Here is a 19,815-nt window from a genome sequence, read left to right as displayed (position 1 = left end):
TGGCCAGGCTGGTCTTGAATTCCTGACCTCAGGTGATCCCCTCCCCTCCCCCCTCCCCCTGCCCCCGCCTCAGCCTCCCAAAGTGCTGGGATTACAGGTGTAAGCCACCACTCCTGGCCAATATATTAAACATTTTTAAAGAAATTCCAATCCAGAATTTCATATCTGGCCAAACTAAGCTTCATCAGCAAAGGAGAAATGAGATCGTTTTCAACTTGGGTGTGGTGGCTCAACCTGTAATCCCAGCACTTTAGGAGGCCGAGGTGGGTGGAGTGCCTGAATCCAGGAGTCTGAGACTAGCCTGGGAAACATGGCAAAACCCCATCTCTACCAAAAACATATACATTAGCCGGGTGTGGTGGTACCTGCCTATAGTCCCAGCTAATTGGTAGGCTGAGGCCAGAGAATAGCTTGTGCCAGGGAGGTAGAGGTTGCAGTGAGCCATGATCATGCCACTGCACTCCAGCCTGAGCAACAGAATGAGACCCTGTCTCAAAAAAAAAGAAGAATAAAAAAGATCCTTTCAGACAAGCAAATGCTGAGGGAATTTGTTTACCAGCAGACCTGCTTTACAAGAGCTCCTGAAAGAAGTACTAAATATGAAAAGAAGGCCGGGTGTGGTGGCTCATGCCTGTAATCCCAGCACTTTGGGAGGCTGAGGCAGGCGAATCACCTGAGGTGTGGAGTTCGACACCAGTCTGGCCAACATGGTGTAACTCCATATCTACTAAAAATACAAAAATTAGCCGGTCATGGTGGTGGGTAGCTGTAATCCCAGCTACTCGGGAGGCTAAGGCAGGAGAATTGCTTGAGTCAGGGAGGCAGAGGTTGCAGTGAGCAGAGATCATGCCATTGCACTCCAGCCTGGGTGACAGGGCAAGACTCCATCTCAAAAAAAAAAAAAAAAAAGGCCGGGTGCAGTGGCTCACGCCTGTAATCCCAGCACTTTGGGAGGCCAAGGCAGGTGGATCACGAGGTCAGGTCAGGAGATCGAGACCATCCTGGCTAACATGGTGAAACTGTCTCTACTAAAAATACCAAAAAAAAATTAGCTGGGCATGGTGGCATACGCCTGTAGTCCCAGCTACTCGGGAGGCTGAGGCAGGAGAATCACTTGAACCTGGAAGGCAGAGGTTGCAGCGAGCCGAGATCACGCCATGGCACTCCAGCCTGGGCTACACAGCGAGACTCTCTCAAAAAAAAAAAAAAAAAGGAAAGAAAAGGCCATTACTAGCCACTACAAAAACACACTTAAGTATACAGACCAGTAACACTATAAAGCAACCACACAAACAAGTCAGCGTAATAAACAGCTAACAACACAATGACAGGATCAAATACATGCATATCAATACTAACCTTGAATGTAAATGGGCTAAATGCCCCAATTAAAAGGCATAGAGTGGCGAGAGCTGGATAAAGAAATAAGACCAAATGATATGCTCCCTTTAAGACACCATTCTTGGCTGGGTGCAGTGGCTCATGCCTGTAATATCCCAGCACTTTGGGAGGCCGAGGCGAGTGGATCACTTGAGGTCAGGAGTTCGAGACCAGCCTGGCCAACATGGTGAAACCTCGTCTCTACAAAAATAGAAAACAGCCAGGCGTGGTGGCGCATGCCTGTAATCCCACCTATTCGGGAGGCTGAGGCAGGAGAATTGCTTGAACCTGGGGGACAGAGGTTGCAGTGAGCCGAAATTGCGCCACTGCACTCCAGCCTGGGCAACACAGCAAGACTCTGTCTCAAAAGAAAAAAAAAAGACCCATCTCAGATGCAATAACACCCACAGACTCAAAATGAAGAAATGGAGAAAAATCTACCAAGCAAATAGAAAACAGACAAAAGCAGAGTTGCAATCTTAATTTCAGACAAAACAGACTTTAAGCCAACAAAGATCAAAAAAAGACAAAGAAGTGCATTGCATAATGGTAAGGGATTCAATTCAACAAGATCTAACTATCCTAAATAAATATGCAGCCAACAGGAGCACTCAGATTCATAAAGCAAGTTCTTACAGACCTACAAAGAGACTTAGACTCCCACACAATAACAGTGGGAGATTTCAACACCCCACTGACAGTATTAGACAGATCACTGGGGCAGAAAATTAACAAAGATATCCAGGACCTTAACTCAGCACTGGATCAACTGGACCTGATAGATATCTACAGAACTCTCCACCCAAAAACGAGAGAATATATCTCATCTGTACATGGTACATACTCTAAAAACAACCACACAATTGGACATAAAATAATCCTCAGCAAATGCAAAAGAACCAAAAGCATACCAGCCACTCTCTCAGACCACAAATCAATAAAAATAGAATTCAAAACTAAGAAAAATGCTCAAACCCATACAATTAGATGGAAATTAAACAACCTGCTCCCGAATTACTTTTGGGTAAATAATGAAATTAAGGCAGAAGTCAAGAAATCATTTGAAACGAATAAGAACAAAGATACAACAGACCAGAATCTCTGGGACACAGCTAAGGCAGTGTTAAGAGAAATTTACAGCACTACATGCCCACATCAAAAAGTCAGAAAGATCTCGAATTAACAACCTAACATCACAACTAAAAGAACTCATGAAGCAAAAGCCTCCAACTCCAAAACTAGCAGAAGACAAGAAATAACCAAAGTCACAGCTGAACTCTAGAAGACTGAGACACAAAAACACCATTCAAAACATCAAGTAAGCCAGGAGCTGGTGTTTTAAAAGAATGAATAAGATAGATAGGCTGCTAGCTAGACTATTAAGAAAAGAGAGAAAACCCAAATAAACACAATTAGAAACGACAAAGGGGATATTACCATTGACCCCACGGAAATACAAATAACCCTTAGAGACTATTATTAACACTTCTATGCACACTAACTAGAAAATCTAGAAGAAATGGATAATCTCCTGGACACATATACCCTTCCAAGATGGAACCAGGGAGAAACTGAATCCCTGAACAGACCAATAATGAGCTCCAAAATTGAATCAGTAATAAATAGCCTAACAACCAAAAAAAGCCTGGACCAGACGGACTCACAGCTGAATTCTATCAGACGTACAAAGAAGAGCTGGTACCATTCCTACTGAAATGATTCCAAAAAAACTGAGGAGGAGGGACTCCTCCCCTACCCATTCTATGAGGCCACCATCATCCTGATACCAAAACCTGGCAGAGATACAACAAAAAAAGAAAACTTCAGGCCAATATCCTTGATGAACATTGATGCAAAAATCCTCAACAAAATACTAGTAAACTGAATCCAGCAGTACATCAAAAAGCTAATCCACCGCAATCAAGAAGGCTTTTATCCCTGGGATGCAAGGTTGGTTCAATACATGCAAATCAATAAACATGATTCATCACATAAATAGAACTAAAGACAGAAACTACATGATCATCTCAATAGGTGCAGAAAAGGCTTTTGATAAAATTCAACATCTCTTCACGTTAAAAACTCTCAACAAACTGGGGTTTTTTGGTTTTGTTTTTTGTTTTTTTTTTTGAGACAGGGTCTTGCTCTGTCGCCCAGGCTGGAGTGCGGTGGCACAATCTGGACTCACTGCAACCTCTACCTCTGGGGCTCAAGTGATCCTCCCACCTCAGCCACCCGAGTAGCTGGGATTACAGGCGCGCATCACCACGCCTGGCTAATTTTCCTATTTTTAGTAGAGCGTGAGATACCATGCCCAGCCAACAAACTAGGTTTTGAAGGAACATACCTAAAATAATAAGAGCCATCTATGACAAATCCATAGCCAACATCATACTGAATGGGCAAAAGCTGGAAGCATTCCCCCTGAAAACTGGCACAAGACAAAGATGCCCTCTCTCACCACTCCTATTCAATATAGTATTGGGGGCTGGGCATGGTGGCTGATGCCTGTAATCCCAACACTTTGGGAGGCCGAGGAAGGCAGATCACCTGAGGTCAGGAGTTCGATACCACCCTGACCAACACAGTGAAACCCTGTCTCGACTAAAAATGCGAAAATTAGCCAGGCACAGTGGCATGCGTCTGTAATCCCAGCTACTTGGGAGGCTGAGGATGGAGAAGCACTTGAACCCGGGAGGTGGAGGTTGCACTGAGCCAAGATCATGCCACTTGTACTACAGCCTGGGCTACAAAGTGAGACTCTGTCGGAAAAAAAAAAAAACAAAAAAAAACACCGCTAAGAGAATAAAAAGATAAGCTACGGACCGGGGGAAAATACTTGCAAATCACCTATCTGACAGAGGACTTCTATCTGGAACACACAAAGAACTGTCGAGGCTCAACTATATGAAAATAACCCAATTTAAAAATGCTAAAAAGATGCACAAAGACATTTCTCCAAAGAGGATATACAGATGACAAAGAAACATGTAAAGCAATGCTCAACATTGTTAGCCATTAAGAAAATGCAATAGGTCAGGCGCGGTAGCTCACACCTGTAATCCCAGCACTTTGGGAGGCGGAGGCGGATCATCTGAGGTCAGGAGTTCGAGACCAGCCTGGCCAACATGGTGAAACCCCGTCTCTAGTAAAAATAGAAAAATTAGCCAGGCCTGGTGGTGGGTGCCTGTAATCCCAGCTACTCGGGAGGCTGAGGCAGGAGAATCGCTTAAGCCTGGGAGGCAGAGGTTGCAGTGAATGGAGATAGTGCCATTGCACTCCAGCCTGGGCGACAAGAGCGAGACTGTGTCTCAAAAACAAAAACAAAAACAAAACACAAAACTATGCTGACATACTACTACATACCTATTAGGATGACAAAAATAAAACTACTGACAAAGGATGTGGGGTCATCACAACCCTCATCTGTTGCTGGCGAGAATGCAAAACGGCAATGGTTTGGCAGTTTCTTATAAAGGTAAACATACACTTACCGTGTGACCCAGCCATCCCACTCCTGGGTATTTACCCTAGAGAGATGAAAACTTATGTCCACACATAAACCTGGACACGACATGTTTCTAGCAACTCTATTGACAATTGCCAAAGATTGGAAAACCACCCAAATGTCCTTCTGTGGTTCAGAACAGAAAATAAATATAAATAAATAAAAGGGAACAGACTTTTGATATGCAAAACAATTGGATTTGGATGAATCGCAAAGAATTAGAATGAGTTAAAGCAGCCAGACTCGAGAACTCATGACTGTATGACGCCATTCATACGACAATCTCAGAAAGACAGCTACGGTGACATATGATGCCACTCGTGTGACAATCACAACACGATGAAGACTCCAGTGATGGAGAACAGTTGAATGGTGGCCAGGAAATGGGGAAGAGGGAAGCGTGGAGCTACAAAGGGGCAACATGAGGAGGTTTTGAGGTTCTGTGTCCTGGGTGTGGTGATGGGTACACAAATCTGTACAAGCGCTAAAATTCATTTTCAAAATGTCAGCTTTCCTCATAATTAAAAAACCAAAAGAAAAAAATATACAAAACAGTAACACTGAACGCAAAATCAAAACCCAAACAACAACAACAACAACAACAACCAAAAAAACAAGTTGCAGGAGAACCACATCTTATGATCTCAGGTTTATAGAAAAATCAATATGCTTGTTTCTGTCTATCTACAGAATGAGGCCCGAGAGGGTGACGGTGAATAAATCCTAATCTTTCTGATTATAGGAGCCCTTTAGTTTCTTTTTTTTTTTTTCTGTGCATGGTGACTGATAAGAGCCCTTCACTTTCTAACCTCATAACCTGCTTCTAATTTTTAAAAATAATGTGCATGTATGGATTCTCAGTCAGCATAAATGCTAATAAAGAAAACAAGCTTTAGCCGAGCTTGGTGGTGGGTGCCTATAATCCCGGCTACAAGGGAGGCTGAGGCAGGAGAATCGCCTGAACCTGGGAGGCGGAGGTTGCAGTGAGCCAAGATCGTGCCACCACACTCTAGCCTGGGCGACAGAATGAGATTCCGTCTCAAAAAAAAAAGATAAGACAAACTCACATTTCAATGAGTGGCCCAAACTGAATCCTGCTATCTGTTACCACACAGAACGGCTCTCGGGGCTTTGCCAGTTTTAAAATGCTGTGTTTATTTCTATCGTGGAAGAGATAAAACCCTACAGAAGAAGGAAAGAAAAGAGGCCTACCAAGAGGTTGACAGACTCGATGACGTCCAAGAACACCTCATTCTTCCGATACTTGATGCCTTCGGACCGCCAGGACACCGCGTTGGTGACGGTGGCTGGTGGCCGCGGGGCCCCTGTTTCCAGCTTGTGGCCTTCCTGAGTGATGTACCTGTGAGGCCACATGCTCAGAGTGAAGGAGGTGGTACCCGCACCAACGCCACAGCTTCTGGCCTTGACATTTCGGCAGGGTTGGGTGGGGGGTACAGGGCAGGTTCTGACCGACTTGAAAATAGCCCTTGGATTTCAGCAGCTCCAGAAAAGGCAGCCTCTGGTTTCACCTGGGGCTGCTTCATACAGAAAAATCTTCACAATTTCCAAAAGCCAATACACTCAAGTTATAGAGGCTGAAGTGCTCATTTTGGGGGACCAAGAAGACCATGTTGGGAAGGAAAACAAGAAGTGGGTGTGAGCTGCTTCCCGTCCCTGCTGAGCACGTGGATGGAACTGACGCCTCGGAGTGTAACCTGGTGACCCCATCCTGCTGAGGGAGCAGGAGGTGCAGCGGTTAGGAACACAGGCTTCTCTGGGAGTCTGTTTGCTTGTCCCCTGTAAAATGGGGAGACGGTATATGGGGAGGCTGTGAATTGAGTGAATGTGAAGTGCTGGGGCCCGGCCCCCAGGAAGCACTTAATTCACATTGCTTCTTATCTGAAGGGCAGGATTCCAAAGAGGGGAGATTTTGATCACAGTCTCATTTTATGACAGTAAAAACAAGGGAGGTGACTCCTTAGTAGCAAGGTACTGAAGGCATCTGTGTGGATGGAGAGTAAAGATGAGGAGCAGGAAAAGCACGGTTATGTGGGGGCGTAGAGGAGGAAACGAATTAAAACCACTAAGAGCAACTTAGTAAAAACCCGAATACTGCTGGAGGTGGGAGGCAGGTGGGGGACAACATGAACACAAATTTGCCCCTTCTGTTTCCACACCTGATGATGTCGATGTCATGACACCGCCCAGGCCTGGCCCCAGGCCCCACCCCTGCCCACTCACTCCTGCAGGATCTTGCTGTCGGTGGTCTGGGGATAGCCGAAGTCCATGAGCTCGTCCAGCAGCTCGTAGATGATGACAAAGTTGTCCCGGATGCTCTCCTCCTCCAGCTCCTTGAAGTACTCGGAAAACACCTGTGGCGGTTGGGGAGGGAGGGAGGGATGGGAGGCAGATCATTGAGCGGACGGATGAGGAATGAATGAACGCTTGCACACATTCATTTGCCCGCTAAGTCCTACCAACAGCCTACTTCCCAGGCTCGGTGGCGTGCTACAGGGCCCTGGACTCAGGTTATGGGGCAGGACAGCAGTGGCTGGCTGTGGGGTGGGGCCAGGCTGGAGCCACTGCAGATGTCCCGAGGCCTTCAGAAGCTCTGCGTTCCCATTCTCTTCCCTGCCCAGACACCCGCAGGCAGGCAGCCCCTCCTGAGCGACTGTAACTGTCATCCCTTTCTGAGTCTGGAGTGACTCAGGCAAGGACCTGATGAGCTGCCATCTTCCCCATTTCAGTGGAAAACTTGATGCATCTTCCCCATTTCAATGGAAAGCTCAGAAGGTTAAGGAAGGGACGCCAAAGAAGAGGGGCTGTTAGAAGCACTTTTGCAGGCACAAATGCTGAAGGAAGGAGCGTCACTAAAACAGAAAGGCACAGCCCAACCCTTGGATGAGGACCTTCCCCTTCCCGCATCCCCCATTCTCTGATCTGCTGACCCCTGTGCGCTTCAGGACTGTGATCACCCGGCCTCTGCTTGGAAACCACAGGCAGCACAGCCAGGCCCAGCCCTGCCTGTGACAGCATCACCGGTCCAGTGAAGGCAGCCCTCGGCCTGCATGTGGGGCCTTCCCAGGTGACCCTCGGCTCCTTCCCCAAGCCCTCACCGCCCAGGCTTGCCCCTGTTCCCCAACATTCTGCACAGGCAGCATCAGTGAGGGATGAAAGCTTTCCCAGGCCCAGCACAGGCCTCCTGGGTCCTGTTCCCCACTTTCTTGAGCCCCACAGCCCACCTCGGCCAGGCCCATCCTCTCCGGGAAGCCAGCAGCAGCCTCCTCACTGGCCTCAAGTCCTCCTTCTGCTCAGCAGCCAGAGAGGCTGCTTTAGATCAAACCACGTCTTGTCAGTCTCCTGCTTAAAGCCCTCCGCTACCTTTCATCAGAAGTGGAATGAAATCCACACTCCTGTATAATCCGCCCTCTTCCCAGCTGACCTCAGCCTCATACTCTGCCACACGCACGCTGGCCTCCCTGGCTGCACCACACATACACCTGTCCTGGGGCCTTCACCCTGGCTGCTATCTGTGTCTCACTGGCAGCCTGGGCCTGGCGTGTCAGCTCTCTCCAAGGTGGGCGTCAGGCATCTGTGCCTTGAGAGCCCCCTGGGAGATTCTGAGGTGGGCTCAGCTCTGCAGCTCTGTTGGTTATTCCAGCCCCATCCAGCTGGTCACCCCACATCCTTCCAAAGCTCGCTGACCCCTGCTTGTCCCTTCCAGGGTCAGGGCACCCCTGCTCTGAGCCCTACCTTTTCCTGTTCACTTTCCTTTCTTCCCCAGGGTAGGGGAGCAACGTGAGCTATAGAATTCCACAGGCATGGGGGGTTGGGACTCCCCTTTCCCACTTCCTGGGCTTCCAGCCCCAGTGCTCCCTGGGGATGCCACAGCTCTCTGTAGGGTGGTCAGGTATGGGGAGGTCCACAAGCAGAGCCAAGACAACCTCTACCCAAGCCCACGGCCCCTCCGAGCGAGACTCACCTGCACCACCTTATAGAGGAAAGAAAAGACCAGCGACACGCACGCGTTCTTCTTGGATGTGGCAACCACTGCATGGCGGCCACAGTTAAGGAGCATTCAGAGGCTGGGGCTGCTGCCTGGAAGATCCTGGTTCATGGAGGGATCCCCTAACTCTCACAACCCTCAGAGCCTTCCCTATCCCCACTCCCAGCCGTTTACTTGGCCCATGGTGGGCTACAAAGCTCCTGGTCCAAGCTAGACCTGGGACACAGGAGTCACCAGCCAGATGCGCTCCCAGGCCCTGGGGAGCACTCACTGAGATGGAGAATCACAGGGATGGCAGGTGGCACAGGGCACCTGTCCCGGCGGCTGGGTGAAGGGCTGCCTTGAGCAGGGAGGGAGTGAGGCTCATTCCAGGAGCAGAAAGCAGAACACACTGGCCCTGCTCCTCCAAAGCCGACCTCATCGTGACCCTGCTGAGGTCCAGGGTCCCCCGGCCAGACTCTGTGGCAAGCAGCCAGGGCCAATTCTGGCTTCAGCCCTTCCTGGCTTTGGAAACACAAGCCTTGGCCCATGAAATAAACTTTTCTAGAGAAACCTCGATATTTCTCTCCTGTGTAATGGGGACCTGTGAATGAACTCACCAAGGCAATGTAGGTGAGATGTCTGGCACAGATGTTCCCTTCTGCCACAGGAGCCAGCCCCTGCCTCCCAGGGTCAGTGTGTGCTGGGCGCTTCCTATTCCTTTTTCCCTAATGGGCCCCCGGGCCGCCAGAGAAGGCTGGTTCTTCCTCTGTAGGCCCATGCACTGCACCCTGGACATCCCTGTTCATGGCACGTCTGTGCTGCCTGGCTCGTCTGCCCAGGAGTGAGCTCTAGGAGGGAGGGTGGGGGCTGTATCCTCTCCCTTCCCGCCTCACCCCAGCACAGCACAGGGGCCCAGGAAAGGGACGCTGGCCCAGTCAAACGAGTGCTGGCCTCCCTCCTGCTGCCTGGCAATGTGCCCTCCCCAGATGCTTTATAAGCAGGGGCAGTGGGGGCCTCTCACCTTCTCATGGGTGCCTCTCAGCCACGGCCTTGCTGAGCACTGTCCCGGCTGGGGGTGAAACGATGTCCACTAAGCCAGAGGGGTGAGCCTTCCCTGTCTCTTCCCTAGATGCCCAGGTGTGAAATGTGGGGGCCCAACCAGAAACTGATCTGATGGCTCCTGCTGAGCTCAGACCACAGCCACCTCTCCCTCTCCCAATACCTGGGCGGCTTCAGAGGACTGTCAATTCCCTGGGTTAAAAGCCACCTAGGCCGGGCGCAGTGGCTCACGACTGTAATCCCAGCATTTTGGGAGGCTGAGGCGGGCGGATCACGAGGTCAGGAGATCGAGACCATCCTGGCTAACATGGTGAAACCCTGTCTCTACTAAAAAAATACAAAAAATTTAGCTGGACGTGGTGGCAGGCGCCTGTAGTCCCAGCTACTCGGGAGGCTGAAGCAGGAGAATAGCACGAACCCAGGAGGCGGAGCTTGCAGTGAGCCCAGATCGCGCCACTGCACTCCAGCCTGGGCGACAGAGTGAGACTCCGTCTCAAAAAAAAAAAAAAAAAAAAGCCACCTAATATCATCTTCAGAGCTATTCTCAGGGCCTTCCAGAGCCAGGTGAAATCTACACAGAGGCACACCACAGGGAGCCCTGGGCCAGCACAGCCCACATGGGAACGTGCACACCGGCCACCAGGAACAAATCTTCCTACAATGCAGATTCTGACGGGGCAGGGCTGGGTGGAGCCTGGGATTCTGCATTGCCAAAGGGCTCCCAGGGGATATTCTGGCCCGTTGGCCACACTGTACTGGCAAGGCCCCAAGTGTCTCCAAGAACACAGGAAAGGGCACAGAGCCCATGCCTGCTGGGAGCAATATGCACAAGTCAGTTCAACTGACCCGAATGGTCCTGCAGTGAGGGGTCGTTGTTCCCACTGAACTGTGGGAAGGTGAGGGTTCCCCCATGGCTGCTGGAGCTGGGGCTCAAACGGGCTGTGAGTGGCAAAGCAGGCCCTTCCGCAGTAGTGTGGGTACTGAGATGGGCTTGAGGGTCTGCCCAAAGCCGTGGGGTGGCCAGTTAGACCTCCTGGACAGAAACTGGCTTGGCCAAGTCTCCCCATGGGCCCAAGGACAGGAAGGGTGGGGGGCTCTGAGATCTGGGCGGGGCTGTACCCCACCACCCCTCCGTGGTCCAGGCCACTTCCCCTCCCACCTGCACGATGGCCCCAGCCTACTCCCCACCTACCCATGTCCTCTCCTGTCCCCACAGTCTTGCCCCACTCAGCAGCCAGAAACCTCCAGAAGACACATATCTAAAAGCCTCCAGAGACTTCCTGTCACATTTCAGATGATATTCTTTGAGACCCCAGACCCCGCTGACCACTCCAGCCTTGCTGCTGCTACACGCCCCCTCTCCAGCCACCCCGATTGTAGCTGCTGGAATGAGGCTCTTCCCTGCAGAGCCTTCACCCACGCCTAGTGCCTGCCCACCCCTCCAGTTGGCAGAAGCCAGGCCTCCCTGCAGGCTTCCTCCAGGCTGTCACTTCCCTTCCTGGGCCCCTGGGCTGAAGAGGTTCAAGTCACACCCGCTCCTCTCCCCACACCCATCACACATGTCATCGTGCATTGTCTGCCTGTCTCCGCAGGCAGCAGGGAGCTCCAGGAGGGCATGGCTGTGTCCAATGCTCGCGCTGTGCACAAACCAGCCCTGCTTGCAGGCGTGTGGATATGCACACACACCAACACCCACACAGGAGTCCCCTGGGAGCACCCCCAGCAAAGGGATACGATACAGGTTGTTGTGTTTGATCCACATGAAACGGACCCCCCCGTGGGCCAGGATGGGCGACAGCATCCCCTCCTCCTCCTTCTCCATCAGGATGGGCATGAAGTGCTCCACCTCCGACATGTCCACGTCGCCACGGTAGTTCCGGCAGATGAGCACCTGGGGTGGGGAAGGAAGAGAAAAGACGCTTGCATTTTCAGTTCTACAATCTGGGGGCTTGGGGCAGGGGGTGAGATGCACCACCCTGCTTCCCTCTGGGGACTCCGGTCATGGCCGCTATCCGCAAAAGAGCAGGACTTGAGGCCGTTCTGATCTCCATCCCCCAGGGAATTCCTGGAGAAGAGCATCTCCCAGTGTGAATGCCCACAGGGGCCACTGCAGTTCTTCGCAGGGTGAGGGTAGAGGCGAACTCTGCAGCAAAGGTCCAGGACTGAATCACCCAGAGACATCAGGTTAAGCAATGCCTCACAAGCTCTCAATGCAGACCTTCTCAGAGCCTTTGCCGGGCCAACACACCCTGCTCTCCCGCCTGTGTCAGGGCGCCCACTCCCGCTGAAGGTTCGTATTTACTGAAGTCCACAGGTGGCCTGAAGGGAGAAGCCCTCTTCCTGGTCTCCCTCTTTCATAGCCTGTGGGTCAGGATATACAGCATCCAGAACCCCTGTCCACTGCTGATAGGAATGGAAAATGGGACAACTACTTTGGTGTAGTCTGGCAGTTTCTCAAAAAGTGAAACCCAGAGTTACCATACGATCCAGTCATTCCTCTCTCTGGTACTTACCCAAGAGAAATGAAACCACATGTCTGCACAAACACTAGCATGAGAATCTTAACAGCAGCTTTAATTGAAACAGACCCAGACTAGAAACAATGCCAATGTCCTTCAGCAGGTGAACTAGAAACAAACTGTGTCCGTGCACACCATGAGAAGCATGCCTCAGCAACGGAAGGGATCGGACTCCCGATACACAGGCGCATCAGAATCACTGTGCTGGCTGAGAGAAACCAGACAAACGAGAGCTCATCCTGCATGACTGCACGTGTATAAAATCCTAGAAAATGCTGATGAAAAACACATCGGTGGGTGCCTAGGGATGGGGCTAGACAGCAAAGGGGTGTGAAGAAGCTTTCGGGGGCGATGGAATGTGTGGTTATGGCTTCCCACATGACTGAGCTCATCAAATTGTACACTTTAGATAAGTGCAGGTTATTAATGTAAATTATACCTCATTAAAGAATAAAAAGGAGGTCGGAAGTTTTGCTAGCCTGGGCATGGCTGCGGTTGGAGATGCTGCCTGGAGCAGCTGCAGCTCTTGGGGCCTGCAGGACAGCCAGCTGCAGGACTCAGCAACATGCTGAGAAGGCCATCGCGGCGCTGACCATCCTGGGAACCACCTGCCTCAGAACTTGGCATTTCATCACACGCTGCCTTTATTCTCTCAAGGCGAGACTGGGGGTGGTGCGGGGTGGCACCTTCCTTTCCTAGTGTCTGCTTCGTGGCCTGTGGAACTGATTGGAGGGAGGCAGGTGATGACGTGTTGAGGGAACAGCCCCTCCCCCTGCTGTCACTCTTGACCCCCCATGTCCTTCCTCACAAAGGGTGACAGGGCTCTTTCTACACAGAAGCCAGACGGGGTCTCTCCCCCACTGCTGAACTGCCACTTACCCCAGCCTCCCCGGCACTGAGAACAAAGCCCAAGCCCGTCCCCGTGGCTCCCAAGGACCAGCGTGGTCTGGCTCCTCACAGCCCCTCTGACGCCTCTCTGCCTGCGCTGCCCTGGTTCACTCCGCTCCAGCCTGGCCCCTTAGCTGCTCTCTGAGTGATCCACATCTGTTCCCACCTCAGGCCTTTGCCCTGACCTGGCTCTTCTCATTTCTCAAGCCTCAGCTCAAATAACACCTCCTCTAGGAAGTCCTCCCAGCTGGGGGCGGTGGCTCACGCCTGTAATCCCAGCACTTTGGGAGGCTGAGGCAGGCGGATCATCTGAAGTCAGGAGTTTGAGACCAGCCTGACCAATATGGTGAAACCCCGTCTCTACTAAAAATACAAAATTAGCCAGGTGTGGTGGTGCATGCCTTGCAGTCCCAGCTACTTGGGAGGCTGAGGCAGGAGAATCACTTGAACCTGGGAAGCAGAGGTTGCAGTGGGCCGAGATTGTGCCATTGCACTCCAGCTTGGGTGACAGAACGTAACTCCATCTCAAAAAAAAAAAAAAAAAAAAAAGAAATCCTCCCTGCTTGCTCTGGCTGAGATCATGTCCCATCCCTCTGTACCCTGACCCCTGCTTTATCCCTATCACCTGGTGCGTTAAACATTTATTTCTATCCTCGTTTATTGTCTGACATCCCCTGAGAACAGCGACTACTCCTGTCTCATTCACAGCTGTTTTCCAGCACCCAGAACCGGGCCTGGCCCATAGTAGGTGCTCAGTAAACATTTGTGAAGTGAATACAGGGGTGAGGAGACAAAGGAGGCGAGGATAACGTCCAGGTCTCTTGTGCAGATGGCTGAATGGGTGATGGCATCACTGAAATGGAGAGAGAGCAGGTACAGGGAGAGCATTTAGAAGAATGCTGAATCTGTGGTGGCAGCGGGATCTCTCTAGTGTCCCAGAGGCCATTAGATCTCCAGAGAAATGCTGTGAACAAAATTGAGAGTCACCGGCCCATGAACATAAGTCAAAGCCCACCTGGGAAGAGTGACAGCATGGGGAGGCACGCGTAGGCCTGTGCCGCTCCACAGACCTGGGGAGGGCAGAAAAGGAGGAAAGTAGGCAGTGCGAGAAACAGGAGGAAACCCCCCAGAGCGCAGCCTCCTGGAAGCGGAAGGGAGCGCTGAAGAGGAGGTGGTTAGTGGTGTCAGAAGCTGCTGAGAAGCCAGTTAGATAAAGCGGAGAAGCTTCCTACTAGGACAGCTTCCTCCCAGCCCAGTGTGGCCATGCTGGTGTCCTTGGTGACCAGACACGTGGCCATGAATTTCTCAGTGTGCTTTATTGTTGATTAAATGCAGTCGGCTCACGAGGCTGACTTTGGAAACAGGAGGTCCGTGGGTCGTGGAATAAGAAAGGGCATCATGGTTGCAGAGGAAGGGAAGGAAGCCCACGGCTGCCTTGGAGAGCTTTCTGAAAGGCAGGTCTGATCATGCCTCTCTGGGCTACGGTCTCCTCATGGTGGCTCCTGGTTGGAACTGAAGTGGTCCCCTTGGTCCCTCTCTCCCATCTCAGCATTAGCCAGGACTTCTGGCTTGGCAGCCCCAGCAGGCTGCCCCTTGCAACACCTCTTTTCCACATGATCGTGCCTTCCAAACCTACTTCCAGCGTCGCCCTCTTCAGGGAGCCTTTCATAACCACCTCCCCCTTCCACTGGCTAAAGATGAGGTTGAGCAATTGCAGGACTTGCGACCTTGTTCCTGCCCCTGTGGCTGCCTGGATCCAACTGTGTGGTAATGTCTCTGCTTCTAGGTGACTCCCCTGCTAGACCGAGAGGCCTGGGAAAGCTAACATGGACCATGGGTGGTGCTGAGCCTGTCTCATGCATATGCTCAGCAAATCTGCACAATAACTCCATAAAAGCCTCTTTTGACCAGTGAGGAAAGCGAGGCTCAGACAGGAGAAGGTGCCTGTCCCAGGTCACACAGCTGAGCAGCAGGGATGGGTTTTGAGCTCACCCCTAACTCCACAGCCACGGCGCCAATGGACACCCTATGCCCGGCACAGGGCAGGGTGCATGCTAGGTGCTCATGAAATGTTTGCTGAAGGAATAAGCAAGCCAAGACAGGCAGCCCACTGGCACCTCTGGGGAGGCAGTGGCCAGGGCGGAAGCAATGCTCATTCCACCAGGACTCAGGGTACACCGCACCACCCTGCCCCTGGCGTGCTCTAAGACGGGTGTCTTCCCTCCTTCCAAGAAGGCGGGAGAGGGAAGCCCAGCACTGGGTCTCACCAGTTGTTGACTTTGGGTGGCTTCCAGAGCAGGCACCCACTCAAGGGACTTCAGGAAAGTGCTGGGGGTGGGGTGGGGCGGGAAGGGGCAGCCATTTCACCTCTTCACTCTCAGCTGCTTTAGGGCTCACCCCTGCCTGCCTCACCTAGGACCTGACACCCACATTTGTTTCTCTCACTGATCAATGTTGGGCTTCACATTGTTGGACCGGTTCTTGTTGCCTCCACATGCAACAGGCCAGGCAGCCACCTGCCTTGCACCTGGGATGGACTTAGGAGAAGGCAGAGGACCATTTCTAAAAGGCGGGGACAATCCCTTCTTAAAGTTTTCTCAGATCCTCTGGGGAAGATGCCTGGGTTCTAGTTTATGTCCAGCTCCCTGGTGTCTCTGGTCCATTTGTCACCCCTCCTCAGGGAAACCCTCTCTCATCCTCGGGCTGAGGCTGACTGTCTGTATAACACACTCGCCCCGCACCACCACTGCAACTGACATTTATTTGTGTTTTTGGAGATGGGTATCCATCTCCCCTACCAGCCTGTGAACACCGTAAGAACACAGATTGTTAAGCCCTGGCACATGACTCACGCCTGTAATCCCAGCACTTTGGGAGGCTAAGACAGGTGGATCACTCGAGGTCAAGAGTTCGAGACCAGCCTGGTCAACATGGTGAAACCCCGTCTCTACTAAAAACACAAAATTTAGCTCGGCGTAGTGGCAGGTGCCTGTAATCCCAGCTACTTGGGAGGCTGAGGCAGGAAAATTGCTTGAACCCGGGAGGCGGAGGTTGCAGTGAGTGGAGTTTGCACCACTACACTCCAGACTGGACGACTGCGCATGACACTATCTCAAAAACAAAACAAAAAAAACGGGACTGTTTTTTGCTAAACACAAATCGACGCCAGGCTTAGTACCCTGCCCGGCATTAGTAGGTGCTCCCCAAATATCAGCTGAATAAACGAATGATTCTGGATCGGACTCCTAGACTTGCTACTTCTCTGTGACCATTGTGACCTTGGTCAGGTTGCTTCACCTCTCCGTGCCTCAGTTTCTCCCTCTATAAAACGGCACTCATGATCACCACTCATCTCACCTAACCCTTGCAACTCACTATCACAATGAACGTGGAGAAATTCCTACTGAGAGAAAGTGCACGATAAACAGAAGCTGCAACGCCCTGAGAAGGCGGGACTGGCTCAAGAGCACCCAGTCCCCGCCACGCCTCGCTACCCCCGGCCAAGGGTCGCGCAGCCCCTGGACGCCCTGCCTGGCTCCGAGGCCGGCTGCGGCCCCCCTTCTGGGTCCTCCACCGAGGCCCGAGCCCCCAGCCCCGGCGCCGGGGAGCAGAGGGCGGTGCAGTCAGTTACCTGGCAACGCGGTGGCTGCAGCCCACCGCGTTACCTAGCAACAGGGCGGGGATTACCCACTTAAGACCCCCGCCCGGTTACCCAGAAACAGGATGGGGCTCTCAGGTGAGGTCTACCGGCCTCTCTGCCTCACACCAGGGTGGGGCTCATAAGCCGGTTACCTAGCAACAGGGTGGGTCCCCGCGGGCGGAGGCCCCCGCCGGTTGCCTGGCAACAGGGAGGGTGGGGAGCCCTCAGTACCTTGCCTTTCAGGTCCAGCACGTAGACGGCGCTGGCGGACATGGTGGCTGCAGGAGGCCTCGGCAGCGGCCGAGGGCGGTGGCGGCGGCAGCGACGGTGGGGACTGCTGGGCGTTGAGCAAGGCCGGGCGCCGCCCGCGACAGCTCACCTCCACTTCCGGTTCGGGGAGCCGCGCGGGGACCGTTATGTCCGGTCCGGGAGGTGCTGTCAGGAATGCGCAGGCGCAGGACGGACTGTGCGCAGGCGCATTACGTCGTATGTGACCATGTTTCTTGCTCCCGCCTGAAGCATCCCGGAAGTAAGGCCCGGTGGGGCGGGGCCGACCAAATCAGGGCACCCAGTGGCCGCTGCCAGGCTGAGCTATGGAGCCAGAGCAGCTGGAAACGGCCTCCCGTGGGCCGAGTTAGGCGACAGAGCCTGGTGGTGAAACCGACCTGGGGCCCAGCCCTATAGAGCTCACAGTCTGGTGGGGAAGTCTATGAAACTAAGTGTACAGTCACCAATTGTGATAAGCTCAAAAGAGAGAGGTAAGGTCGTGGTTACTTGGAAAGAGGTCAAACAAACTTTCTGAATGGCAATCAAACCTTATCAACAGTCACCACCTGTCATTGTCAACATTTATCAATGAATGAGTGTGCCTGTTTATTGCCTGGAATGTTATGAAAACCAGCCTCACTGAACCTTGACCCAACATACCGTGTTTCATTTCTGCAAAGTTAGTAATCGGTAATGCAACTGGTGGCCCTTGATTAATCCATTGAATCATATTTAATTTGCTTTTATGAACTCTTGGGCTTTGGAGAAATGCCTGCATTCTGTTTCAGTTAGCCATCATAGTACCCTGGGGATCCCAACCCTGCAATACCAGAGTGATTTACCCAGGATGCCTGCCTCGCACATCTTTTATTTTCTGTCTTATCTCCGTTTTGGCGTTTGGAAAGATGATTTTTGCAACTCGGTAATTATATAGTTTTTTGCTTAGGAAAGAAATGTGACCGAAACTCCAGAGAAGCAAACTAGAATGTTTGAAGACTGCTAAGTGACTCCTGGGCTGGAAGGATTCTTGCTCAAGGCACAGAGCAAGCAGCCAAGAGAGGGTTTTTGTTGTTTGCTTTTTTTTTTTTTTTTTTTTGAGATGGAGTCTTGCTATGTCACCCAGGCTGGAGTGCAATGGCATGATCTCGGCTCACTGCAACCTCTGCCTCCCGGGTTCAAGTGATTCTCTTGTGTCTCAGCCTCTCAAGTGGCTGGGATTACAGGCATGTGCACCACACCTAGCTAATTTTTGTATTTTTAGTAGAGACGTGGTTTCACCATGTTGGCCAGGCTTGTCTCAAACTCCTGACCTCACGTGATCCACCCACCTTGGCCTCCCAAAGTGCTGGGATTACAAGGGTTAAGTTAAATATTAAAAGATAAGAGAGCCAGTGCCCTTATACAAAGGCTGGGATGTAACAAAAGCCCACCCAGAGTTGTGCCTAGGCCTTTCCTGGGCCTTGAAGCATGACAAGATAATGAAGGAATTCTTAACAGGACCCTTTTAGGATTAAACAAGCTTTATTGGCGGTCTGAAGAAACTCCTCAGGCCTCCACAAACAAGTTTATTGGGGTTTGAAGGAACTCCCCCAAACCTCCATGATTTAGCAGGAGATAAGATAAGGGTAATCACCCCAGCACCTGGATCCACTTAGATTAAGTAAATTTACTGAGGCTCCAGAGGAAGGTCTTCAGGACTCAGATCTTAGTTATGGGTTAAAAGACTATAACTTACGTCTTTGGATGAATGCACACTTACACGTAGACATATAGCTTAGAAGGTATATGAGCTCTGGAAGACTTTGTAATTTTGAGTTGGTCTGGTGATATTTTCCAGGCCTTCTCCCTGTAACCAGTTACAGAAATAAAAACTCTCTTCCTCCCTAGTTCATCTGTGTCTCATTATTGGGCTGTGAGATATAGAAGCCCAACCCTCAGTTTGGTCTGGGAACAGGTTAGGAGTGGGGGTCTCAAAAGCCCCCCTAATACAACACACACAATAAGAACCACTGAGGCCTGAAAGCCATGTATAGAGATTTTGTTTTAATTGGTCTGGGCCAGGGTTTGGTTATTGGGATTTTTCTTTTTTTAAATTTTTTTTTTGAAACAGAGTCTCACTCTGTCACCAGGCTGGCATGCAGTGACACGATCTCGGCTCACTGCAACCTCTGCCTCCCAGGTTCAAGTGATTCTCCTGCCTCAGCCTCCCAAGTAGCTGGGACTATAGGTGCCTGCCACCATGCCCAGCTAATTTTTGTATTTTTAGTAGAGACGGGGTTTCACCATGTTGGCCAGGATGGTCTTGATCTCTTAACCTTGTGATCCGCCCGCCCCACCTCCCAAAGTGCTGGGATTACAGGTGTGAGTCACTGCGCCTGGCCTTCTTTTATTTATTTATTTTTTTGAGGCAGGGTCTTATCCTGTCACCAGGCTGGAGCGCACTGGTGCAATCTCGGCTCACTGCAACCTTTGCCTCCTTGGCTCAGCTGGGACTACAGATGCACACCATCAAGGCCAGCTAATTTTGCTTTTTTTTTTGAAACAGGGTCTCGCTCTGTCACCCAGG

General features: G+C 51.5%; 1 protein-coding gene across 2 annotated transcripts in view; it reads right to left on the bottom strand.

Annotated features, from left to right (window-relative positions):
* AP1M1 (adaptor related protein complex 1 subunit mu 1) overlaps positions 1-17,515 on the bottom strand; it is a 37,679-nt gene extending 20,164 nt beyond the window's left edge. Inside the window, exons 1-5 of one of the 2 annotated variants that reach the window (XM_004060224.5) lie at positions 17,214-17,515; positions 11,670-11,826; positions 8,871-8,938; positions 7,130-7,260; positions 6,101-6,248 (exon numbers count right to left, since the gene is read on the bottom strand). In XM_004060224.5, coding sequence (XP_004060272.1) covers positions 6,101-6,248; positions 7,130-7,260; positions 8,871-8,938; positions 11,670-11,826; positions 17,214-17,255 — 546 coding nt within the window. In that variant the 5' untranslated portion in view covers positions 17,256-17,515. Of the gene's footprint in view, positions 1-6,100; positions 6,249-7,129; positions 7,261-8,870; positions 8,939-11,669; positions 11,827-17,054; positions 17,094-17,213 lie in introns of those variants that run through there. The other variant, XM_063701080.1, reaches the window with a different exon arrangement.
* Between the last annotated feature and the right edge of the window lie 2,300 nt (positions 17,516-19,815).

Source organism: Gorilla gorilla, chromosome 20 (genome assembly GCF_029281585.2).
Source record: "Gorilla gorilla gorilla isolate KB3781 chromosome 20, NHGRI_mGorGor1-v2.1_pri, whole genome shotgun sequence".
In the NCBI taxonomy this organism is placed as follows: domain Eukaryota; kingdom Metazoa; phylum Chordata; class Mammalia; order Primates; family Hominidae; genus Gorilla; species Gorilla gorilla.
The sequence above is the reverse complement of the archived record's forward strand: the minus strand, read 5'-3'. Positions and strand labels throughout refer to the sequence as shown.